General features: G+C 53.3%; 1 protein-coding gene across 1 annotated transcript in view; it reads right to left on the bottom strand.

Moving 5' to 3' along the window:
* Nucleotides 1-281: 281 nt before the first annotated feature.
* Xkr7 (XK related 7) overlaps nucleotides 282-11,403 on the bottom strand; it is a 29,266-nt gene continuing 18,144 nt past the window's right edge. Inside the window, exons 2-3 of the mRNA XM_004840589.3 lie at nucleotides 8,330-8,532; nucleotides 282-7,246 (exon numbers count right to left, since the gene is read on the bottom strand). Coding sequence (XP_004840646.2) covers nucleotides 6,297-7,246; nucleotides 8,330-8,532 — 1,153 coding nt within the window. The 3' untranslated portion in view covers nucleotides 282-6,296. The remainder of the gene's footprint in view (nucleotides 7,247-8,329; nucleotides 8,533-11,403) is intronic.

Raw genomic sequence — 11,403 nt, 5'->3', positions numbered from 1 at the left:
GTGACCTTTGACAAGTATGTTCTCACCTCTCCCCTCTCTTTTTCTGTTATCTATAAAATGATAGATAGTTTGGAGATAATCCCTAGACATCTTGGCCTGGGATTCTGTATAATTGACGGAGGTTCAATCCAATCAACAAGGAAATTGTTTAATGTTCTGTCCTCCCCCAACCAAATGCCTTTTTCACTGTAAGGAGCCACAGAGATTATGGCAAAAGGTACCCATCCTCCCCATTCTTTCTTCCCCCAACCCAGAACAGCCACAATAGGACACAAGCAGCATGTACTGAAATGACTTTTAATATCTCATGTTGCAGCAAAATTAAAAATATACAAAAAGTTTGTGGAGTACAAAAGAGTCTTAGTACAGAAGCCACAGCTTGGGGCCCCCACCCCCTCCTGGGGGAAGCTCAGAAGGGTGAGTGGGGGTGAGGGGACTAGGAATGGCACAGATGTAGTAAATATCAGGAAGTGGGACTGGGACTAGGAAACAGAAGGAGCAGGGTGGGGGTTGATCAAGGAGGGAAGAAGGAACATAAAGGGAATCACCTGGAATTGTGCTGACAGAGGGAAATCAGCCCCTCAGGCATGGCTAGTGATTCCTGGAGAAAAAGTGGAGCAGAGGGATCAGAGCTGGGGGTGCGGGGGGTTCTGGTGGGACCTTCTCCCAAAGGACCTGGGTTCTGGTCCTACTCTGCCATCAGCTTTCTGTGTGAACTTGGGCAGGCTGCCTCCTGTCTCTAGGCCTGCCCCTTCCATAAAATAGGATGGTGGGCAACTAAACCACTGATTCCCAAGTTGAGCTGCCAAAGCCTGCCTGAGGGTCTATGGAGGTAGGAATGGGCATCCATGAGTGCTTTTGAGAGTAAGCAATCCAATAGAATACAGAAACCCCTCACCCTCAAGCCCTGAAAGCTCACTTGAGGCCTTGGCATCATTTACTGCAATCAGAATCTCAGTTTGAGTTAATGTGGCAAAATGAATCCTTCATCAAGAAAGGAGCTCTGCTTGGGAGAAAAGACAGATCTCCCAAAGCACAGGATTATCAGGGGTGAAAAGAATAAGTGAGGGTCCTGGGAATGGTTCCTGGTCCTTCCAGTGGGGTCAGGGTCTGTTTGCCCCTCCATGTTTGGGAGCTTAGCCCAATGCAGACAGGCAGAAAAGAAAGCAGGGAGGGGGCCACGGTAGATCTGGATGGATTCTGGAATTTGAGTGCCAGAGGGATGGAGGAATTTCTTTTCCCACCTGGTGCTGTCTTTACCCCTTCTTTGTCCCAGGGTCCCCTCCACTATTGAGATTATTGCAGTGTCCCTAGGTCCCCATCTCTCTAGCCTGGCCTGGGTGGCCCTTACAGTGATTGTGCATAGAATAAAGGCCAGGGTTGCAGGGGAGAGGGCTGCTTTCTTCTCAAGAGAAGGTTAGAGGGGAAGAAGCTAAAGACAGGCAGTTCCCTGTGTCCCTCAGAGAGTTTTGTGCCAGGCAGGCTCTGGCAGCTCAGCCAGGCCAGGCTGGGTTGGGCCTCCCTATCCCACTGCATCCTGCTCCAGCCTTCTTCCTCTACTTGCCCCTACCTGCAGCAACCAAGGACTGGGAATGTCATATCCCTCCCCAGTCAGAATGGCAGATTACAGTCTCCTTCCTGTCCCCCCACCCAGCCTAGGGTCTCAGAAACCCCTATGGCTGGGAAGAGGGACTCAGGCCCCTGCCCCACAGCTGCCTATGTGGCTTGGCACTCAGTCTCTTCCATTGAGAGGGCACAAAGCACTTTAGTATAGAAACAGAGCTCTCTTCCACCTGTCCTCAGCTTGGGAGGGGAAGGACGGAGGTCCCAGGGGCCAGTGGGTCCCACTTTCAGTCTTCATCCTGTGCCTGGACTCTCCCCCTTACCTGATACAGGTTCCTCCTAATCAGAACTACCACCTCCCCCCAAAAAGAGAAGACTCCAGATCCTAAGCTGCCCAGAGGCTCTGGCTGGGCCCATAGCCCTTACTAGTTGATGGTTCCCAAGTCAGGCTCTTTGTGGATTCCCAAACCTCCCTCTCCTTTCCAGCTGAAGGAGGAGTGGGGTCTTCTTTGAGATGGCCAGGTGACAGGGGTGTAGTTAGACTCTAAGTCTCAGAGGAAGCCAAGACCTCTGTCCCTGACTTCCCAAAAGGTTTCTAGGCTCTGCAGGTCTTTTCAGAATCTTCTCAACATTTTGAACTGAAGGTTTCAAACTGGTGGCTCTGGTATGGGTGTTTAATTTGGCCAGCACAATATGTTTGTAAAAAACTGGACTTCAGTGACAATGGGCAGGGCGCACACTGACTTGTTTGCCAGAGGGCTCTCCCATCCTGTTGATCCCTCTACTTCTCTAGTTTGCATTACCTGCACACATTTGAGTTTGCAGGCTATGAACTTACCCAAGAGAACCTTCTCCCCATGCCCCCAGTGCCAGCCCAGATGTCTCCAAGGGAAGAACCTGAAGAATTTTGACCTTCGGGGGGCTTTGGGGCTGCCAAACCAGCACTTTCCTGCACAGTCCCAGCTCCCTGGTCCTCACCTGGAGATCTAGGCCTGCCAGGCCTCTGCTTTCCCAACTCTCATGGGTGACCCAGCTCCAGGGAGACACAAGTGTCACAGAGAGCTGGCCAAGGATAAGGAAGATTTGGGGGAGGTAAAAGAATGAGGTGGAGGAAAGGAGGGGACCAAGAATGCCTCCCTTGTTGGGGAGCCCTTGCTAGGGAGGATGGAGGCCTGTGTTGCTCAGCTGGGGTGACTATTACAAGGCACATGTTATGTCAGTGTGTGGATGTGTGACAAGGGGTGCTCAGTGCCTGGAGAGGTTGGGGAGCACAGTCAGCAGCCTATGGGGTCATTTCAAGGGTGGGAGCTCAAAGAAGTAGGGAGACAGAAGTCTGCCCTAGGAATGGGGATGGTTAGATGCTGGGGCAGGGGGGGCGGGCAGGGCCTCCTGGCGCTTTGGTACCAGAGTGTCTCTTCTGTTCCTGGCAAAATTAAGACAATCTGACCACCTCTCATCCCCAGGAAAATCCTAATTCCGTTACTGATTTCCTGTGTGATCTTGGGTAAGTGCCTGCCCCTCTCCAGGCCTGTTTCTCCTGTATAATGGATGTGGAGGGCAGGTGGCTTAGGGGATCCCAAGAGCCCCTCTGGGTTATGGTTCTGGAGCCCTCTCTCATACCAGGGACTTTGAAGGGATCCTGGGAAGGACTGCGCATCCAGACTGGGGTGATACAGGGAACGGGGAGCGAAGAACCCAAGGGGTCCAGTTCTGGCAGGGAAGACAGACAGGCTGAGGTAGATTGTGTCACAGAAAGGAACAGGAAATAGCTCCAGGGGGATGTCCATCTCCATCACTCTGATTCCTCTATTCCAGTGCAACAAGGGAACAGGCCAGCAGAGAGGGGGCCTCAGGCCAGGAAGGATGGGGTCCTGAAATCCAGGGTCAGAAGACTGAGCTCTCTCCTGAGGCTAAGAAGGAAAAGGTACATGCAGCCCTCTCCTCTGGCTCTTTGATCATGACCTTTTCTGGTGTTCAGATGTTCTTACATGCAGAGGTCCTGAGGGAAGGTTTTGTGGGATTGAGTTTTTAAAAATGTGGCTGTGAGCTAGGGATTTAGCTCAGTGGCACTGCACCTGCCTTGCAAGCACAAGGTCCTGAGTTCAATCCCTGGTCCCGTGGAGGGGGGGATGTCGCTGTGATTCCCCCATGAGCCTCAAGCCATGACTAGCACTGCCAGCTCACTGGAGCTTCCAGAGCGGTAAAAGACCCCCAGCTCTCAGGAAAGGTACTTCTGACTTTTCATTCTAGGATGCTGGAGAAGGAGACAAGGAAACTGAAGTTCAACACAGCCACCTGATGGTCAGCCTTGGCAGGTTATTTTACACTCCAGAGTTCTCCAGATGGGCCATTCCAGAACTCTGGAGTTTCCTTGTCTGTAGGATGGGAAGACAACACCTCTAATTGGATGTCCAAAGTAGGGGAAAGTGTAAGGGAAACAGCATGGGGTGAAAGTTCCTGACACAGTCAGCCCTGGGAAAACAGGCAGTTTCGTCTGAGCCCCATCTGCAGTGCTCAAGGTGCAAAGGCTGTGACGTGTGTAACTGACCACAGAATTAGGTCTCAGGAGATGGAGTGGGGCAGAGGACAAGGAGTATGGGTGAGCCCACCAGAGTGGGCCTAGGTCGTGATAGGACCACCCATTGCTCTTGAGTTCCTGAGGCTTCTAAGGAATCAGAGAAGCAGAGGAAGAAGGAAAAGCATTTTTCTGTGTGGCAGGAGGGATACACACACCATCTTGGCCTGGTGCTTTCTGTGTAGCCACTTGTGCTGCCTGGGGCTGAGTTACTTGTATCACAGATGTGACATGTGCTTGTGTGTGTGTGTGTGTGTATGTGTGCGCGCGCGTGCATGCGCATGCAGTCCTGCCCTCTTTGCACCCTGAGCATGGCCCCCTCCTCGAATCCTCAGTGTATCTATTACCCATCACCATTTGATGGGACAACCAGCCATCTAGGGCCTTGTAAGAGCAGCTGCCACTCTGGGCCTCAGTTTCCCATCTGTAACCTGTATGGGAACTGAGCAGGGAGGGCTAAGCACCCCTTTTAATTTGCATAGTGTAGGATTCTCATGGCCTACCTTGCCCCTAGCCAGGGTCTGCATCTGTCCCTAATGTCCCCTGCTGGCCCCTCCCAGTGACCCCACCTTAGCTGGTTTGGGGAATGGGAAGGGGTTCCATTTTCTGTCTAAAGGCTTCATCACTCCAACCCATAGGGCCACCTATTTTCCCATCCCCACACTCCTGCACCCCATCTAGGACTGGCTCCCTGGGTCAGGGGAGCAGCCCTGGATGTGTGGTCCTGTGCATACCCCAAGATGTTTGGGCCATGGGAATGGACCATGAGTCCTGGGGGGTTGTCAGATCTGAGGCAAAATAAGTCAGTTTCCCACATACTGCCCCAGAGAGCTGAATCTGCAGGGTGGCAGATAGCCAGGATTCACGTCACGTCCCCACAGCTATTATTTTTCCTGCTGAGAACCAGTTGGCAGCTGAAATAGCTCAGAGTTCTGGGAACAACTTCCTTTTTAGAAAGATGACTGTGGACCAAGATGGACAGGGACCTAGAACTTTCATAAGCTCCAGAAGTCTAGAACTGCAGCACCATGCCTAGACTGTTTGATTTGCACTGGGTTCTAGGGCTCCCTTGCCCTTGGCCACCATTGTGGACACTAGAATTTCCCACGGTGGAGCAGTGTCCTTGCTCCTATATCCTTCCCTCTCCTAACAGAATACAGATCATCAGCTCTCTAGGATATTTTATCAGCCATGTGTTCTAGAACTTCAGATAGAGCTAAGCATGTCTCTAGAATAGTTCCTCTGTTGTATGTGCTGCCACCTCATCTGTAACTGAGCCCAGACAGAGTATCTTCCTAGACACTTTATCTGTTGTGTTCAAAACCTTCATCTAGAAGAAATGTTCCAGATGCTCATCTAGAACAAAGAATGGCTCCTTGAAAAATTCACCTGAGGTGTCTAGAACCTCTTCCATACCAATCTACAACAAAGTGTGTCTCTTGAGGAGCTCATGTTCCTTACACTCTCTGGTCTGGATTGCAGATTCCCCACCCCAGACCTTCACCCTGCCATTCTCCTGCCACCCTGGGCCCTCAGGGTTCCTTCTCTTGTCCATCTCTGCACTATCAGTCCCCACCCAACTTCCCCCACCCCAACTCCCTCCTTCAAGTGCCCTCTTGTCTCAGACCCTACAGGACATGCCAACCCTGTCCACAAGCTGTCCCAACTCACTGCACACCTCCCATCATGTCCTCCATCTCAGATTCTCTCCCATCACAGAGACCGCCCACTCAGTATAGCCACTGGAAAGCAAAGGGCCTAGGCCATGGACTCGACAGTGCCCTTCCTCTGCTAGGTCCACCAGGGGTGACAGGTGGGCAGCAGCAGGCAGGAGCAAGGGCATCACCCCCTGCACCAGACATGGTATGAAGGCCCCAATAAAAGTGGGGCAGCTTGTGAGGAATGTAGCACCAGTCAACTCCCTAGGCCCTGGTTCAGGGGTCTTCAGGGAATGGGCCACAGGGCTGAAAACAGAACCTAGAGCCAGGGACTCCTCTGAAAGGCTGCCCCCACCCCTAAATGAACCCAATGATGGGGCTACATTATCCTTGGACCAACAGATCCACTCCCCCTTAGCCTGGTGGCCCTCAAACTCTGGGTCAACACTGTGGTTGATGTGGGGTCACCATGTCTGTCCCCTTTTGTGGAAGACTGTGGCCTACACTGTGGTCTCATACTCCAGCAGCTCCTGGGAAGTCCCCATGCTGCGGTACTGCAACTGGGGTGTGGCAGGCGAGGAATACTCCAGTGCCAGGATGGTCTTCCGGAGCCGGCGGTCAATAAAATGAGCATCCCATGCTGGGTACTTCTTACGAGGCAAGTCAATCCGAATAACAGGCCTCTCTGTCCGCACAGGCCGAGCTACTGGTGTGGGAGGCAAGCCAGGCCGCACCTGGAAGACAGGTGGTGTGGGGGTCCCTGCGCGTTCACCCCCCATTGAGGCCCCATCCCTCTCTGTGCCTGTAGTCCTTGGCAGGGATCTTGGGGGACTTGTGACAGTGTCAACTGGTGGGCCACAGGGCCCTGGGGCCTCAGAGAAGATGCAGCCAGGCACCTGGGGACCCAGCATGGGCCCATTGGGGTGCAGGAGACAATAATAGACACACATGAAGAATATTCCCAGCGCAAAGCTGGAGGCCACCATGCAGACCAGGATGAGCGAATGAAAGTCAAAGTTGTGGCTGGAGTACCAGAACCCAGTGAGCGCAGCGTTCTCCAGCAGGATGATGCAGTAGTACAAGGTCATGCGGCGGCGGCTGCGCCCCTCCTTGACATTGAACCAGCAGAAGATGTAGATGATGCCTACCACCATGTTGTAGATGATCTCCTCCCACTTGGACATGCAGAAGTCAGTCTCTCCCTGGATGACCCAGAAGGTCATGACGCACCAGTGAGCCACAATGAAGATGCCAAAGTAGAGTTTATAGACACTGGCAAAGAGGGCAAAGGCCAGGCTGCGGGCTGCAATGGTGAACAGGTGCCACAGCACCTGGGCCACGGCACCCTTGTAGGACAGGGGTCGCTTGTCATCCCTTGAGTCCCGCAGCACCTTCTGGTAGGAGGCCAGTGTCCATGCCAGGGACACGAGGGAGGCAGAAGTGGAGAGGGCTGTGGAGACAGGGTGAGGGTGGGGTGGGCTGGGTTAGGGTGGGTCCGGGTGGGAGTCTGGGGAGAGCAGGAGGGGTCTGGGTCAGGAGCTGGGTTCTGAGGAGTGAGGCAGCATGAAGTCAGGGACTTCTCTGGGTGTAGGAGCATAAAAAGGGAGACGGAAGTTGGGTGATTTTGATCCCTACAAGGATCAAGTCTAAGACTCTAGTTTGGGGTCATTAGGGTTTAGGAGTCATTGTGGGAGGGTGGGAAATTTGGGTTCAGGACTCTGGGAGTGGAAGAGGAGGTAAAAAGGGAGTCGTGGTTAAGGCATGGAGGTGCTAGGAAGGGATCTTAGAAGATACAGGCCAACAGGAAGAGGCTGGGTATGGAGGGTGCCTCCTTAAGGAGTGGGGAGTTAAGGGGTGGGGAGAAGATCCCAGACGAGATACTGTGTTTTGGGCAAGGAATCCCTCAGGGGCCTGAGTGGTGGTGGTGGAGTCTTTTGGGAAACTGAAGGTGGTTTGGGGAGGGTCTGGGTGGGGAAAGCACCAGGTGCTCTAGAGACAGGAAATGTGGTTTTTCTGTGTCCCTGAAAGCTGGTTTGCAGTGTTGTGGAAAAGGCAAGGTAGGGGTGAACAGGGCCAGTAATCCAGAGGGGGCAAGGGAAAGGGGACAAGGAATAAGCCCGGGAGGGGGCCCAGAACCCCTAGTGGACAGGCTCCCTCCCACTGATGGCAAGAGGGCAGATCTGTGAGGAGGGGGGTCCCCAGGTGATGCAGGCTGGGATCAGGACCGTCTAGGGCATGAACGGGGCAGTGAGTGGACTTCTCCAGGAGGTCTGCAGTGTGTTGAAGGGGTGAAGGGCAGAAATGGGGTCTGGTTTGCCGTGCAGTGGGGAAGAGGGGAAAGCAGGTGGGAGGCGCACAGGGGACCTGAGGGGTGGTGAGAGGGTGAAGATACAGGGGCCATGGGTGTCTGGAGCGGCCTGGAGTAGGGAAAGTAGAGGGCCAGGCTCTCTAAGCCTTGCCAGGGGCACTGAGGGTGGGAGAGTGCAGGGCTTCCCCAGGGCCTACAGCAGGGGCGGGGCAGGGCGGGGCTCACCGGGCAGCAGGTCGGGCTCCCCGCCTTTGTCGACCAGCAGGCTGAGCTGCAGCACCAGCTGCGGCGCGCTGCGCAGGAAGGTCTCCAGCAGGCGTAGCATGCTCACGTCCGCGCTCTCGAACAGCATCTGCCAGTAGAAGTGGCGCCGCAGCCGCTCCCCACGCCAGCGACTCTGCAGGCCCAGGTACAGGGCGTGCAAGTACCTGCGGGAGGCACGTGGCGCTCAGCGTTTGGCTCTCTTCAGCCTGCGCCCTCCCACCCGCCCCAGCGGGGCTGCTAGCGCAGCGGGAGCCCCTCAGCTTGTAGCTGTAAAATGGGCCTGGGAAAGGATCGCCTCCGGGGGTGGATGGGAGCACTGCATCGGCTCATTAGCTTCCCGTACTGGAGGCCCTTGATACAGCATTATTACCAACCTTAGGGGGCCAACCTTTTTTGAGGGGTCACTGACACCAGAGAGTGCTTACACCAGCTCTATTATCATCCCCATCTTGTAGAAGAGGAAACTGGGAGAGAGGCCTATCATTTGCTCAAGGTCCTACAGCAGGAAGCAGTGGAACCAGGATTCAAACCCAGACAGCACTCTGACCCTTAGAACACACTGCCTTGTACTCAAATCATAAAGGGTTTTGCCCATGGGATTACTTCAGTATCCCTTCCAGTTCTGTGGGGGCCACTTTTTTGTCTATCCCTGACCTCAACTCAGTGCCTGGCCCCAACTAGGGGCACAGGGCTGCTTACTTTCTCTGGGCATTTGAGACCTTGCTGCTTCCTCTTCTGACACTTCTACCAACAAATTCTGTGGCTCCTGGTACTCTGCACAGGTCACAGATTCCACAGTGCTCAGCGCCCTCTCATACTGCAGAGCTTTTATACCTGCTACTCCCTCCACCTGGAATACCTTGCCCTGTCGCCCAGCCCCCAAACCCCAAATCCAGATAAGTCTTGCTTTTCTTTCAAAGCTCTGCTTTTAAACAACTTCTTTCAGGAAGCTGTTGACCACCTTCCACCTGGGGTAGGAGCCCTACCCCACCCCGCCCCTGGCCTCATCACAATGGATTATGACTCCCTGATCATGCATGCAGCTCCCCAAATGGTGCTGCAGGACACTGACTAGGTCAGCCTGCTAACTGTGCACCCTCAGTTCTAAGCACGCAGTAGGTGCTCAGTCCACAGTGGGCAGAATGAATGCATTGTATGCAAGTCTGCTGAGTTGCTGGTAACCTGGGGAGTGAGTCCTGAATCCAGTTCCTGACTTCGCTCCTAATTTACTGTGTAATTCTGAACAAGACTCTCCCTGAGCCCTAGTTAGTCTCTCTCAAAGTAGCTGTGAGGACTGAATAAATGGGAAGCTGCTTTGTACACTGTAAAGTGCAGCACCCATGCATGATGAGATGGCATCTGTCCACAAAGATCTCTGGGTTCACTTTCCCCTCTCCTGCCAAGCAGGTTCACTCTGGCTGTTGCACACACAGACCCTGCCCTTTACCCAGCCTCCTAAACTCTTTGATTTATGGGGCAGGCAGGCCCTTTGCTAAAACCATAGAAACCAATCCTCCAAAAGTGGCCTCCCCAGGAAACCAGGCAGGAAAATCTCAACACAGATTTAGTGACCTTACTGCCCGAATCTGAAATTGGGGAGCCCAGGACTGGGGAATCTATTCTCAGATGAGAAGTGCTGACATTGCCAGTATGTTGTTTGGGAACCAGAAGACCAATTGTAGTCACAGTATATTGTTAGCCCAAGGAAGGAGGCGATGTGCCATGGAACCAGCTAAAACCAAATTTTCTCAAATGGGTATCCTGCTCTTAGCAACAGTGTGGCACTCTCTGGGCCTTAGTTTCTCAGCTGGCCAATGAGAGGGATGGGCTTGATGGCCTTGGGAATCCTTTCAGAGATGATATTCTGGAGCCCATGGTCTCCCCATAAAATGTGGCCAGGAACTCCTTTAGAGCCCTCCTCCCCATCCCCAATCAATGTTTTAGACACCTTCCACATGTTACAGGATTGGCAGCCAGAACAGAGAAGGGTCTGTTCCCTCAGAAGCTGATTTGGGAAATGCAAAGGCCCCTCAGTCTAACTCTCCCTTCCCACACTGGAATTCCTTCAGCCCTTTCCAGCCTGTTCATTCACACTCATTGCTTGCACACTTCCCTCCCTCCTGATGTGAACTCCTCTGAGCAGCTCCAGGCGTGGATTTTGTTTCTTCTTATGGGCCCCCTCCCACCTCCCACATAATGATTTCTGCAGCCAGAAACATTCTTTGCTACTTATGCAATAGCAAGCGTATTTTAACTACCTGGTTTTTGCCCTCACATTTCTCACAGTCTCACGGTGGGAGACAAGAGACAGGTAAGAGGCAAAATAGACACTATAAGATGCTTTGGAACCCAGAGATGGGTGTCTTGTGAGGGGTGTGTATGGGGCAGTCAGGGAAGCCTGGAGGAAGAAGGGTTTGATCTCAGTTTTAATGCAGGGATCAGTGTTTGAAGGCACCCAAGAGGTGGAAGGGCATCCCAGATGGAAGACCCAGCTGATGCAAAGGATGCAGGGGCATAAGAGCATGTGACATAGGGCAATGGCCAGTGGCTTGCTGGAGGATTTTAACAGGCAAAGGCACAAAAGACTAAAACTGTAAAAGGCAGCACATTCTGGACATGGAGGGGTTGGCAGTGTAGCTTAAGGTAGAACACTTCCTTAGCATGCACCAGGTCCTGGGTTTGATCCCTACACCATTAAAAAAGTCTGGACTGCAGAGTTTGGATTTTATTCTAAATCTGAATTCCGTCCCAGAATCAGAGTTGATGTTATCAGCTCAGTAGCTCTGAAACCTGGCTCTGGAGACTGGCTTGGAGGGAAGCCAGGAGAAGCTGGGGTTTGGTCCAGGCCTGCAATGACAGGGCAGAGCAAGGGACATAGGAGGGACAGAAAGCAGACCTGGAGTGGCTAGAAGTTGGGGGCTGTGAGAGAGGCTAAGATGGCCCCAGGGTTCTGAGGGGCCCAGAACATAGCCATCTTCCCTGGACTCCACCTCTTCTGCCTTCCCAGCCCATTCCCCCCAATCCTCCACTTCCAT

This window comes from Heterocephalus glaber, unplaced genomic scaffold, assembly GCF_053883595.1.
Source record: "Heterocephalus glaber isolate CG9 unplaced genomic scaffold, H.glaber_assembly_v1.0 deba00001532, whole genome shotgun sequence".
NCBI classification, from domain to species: Eukaryota; Metazoa; Chordata; class Mammalia; order Rodentia; family Bathyergidae; genus Heterocephalus; species Heterocephalus glaber.
The sequence above is the reverse complement of the archived record's forward strand: the minus strand, read 5'-3'. Positions and strand labels throughout refer to the sequence as shown.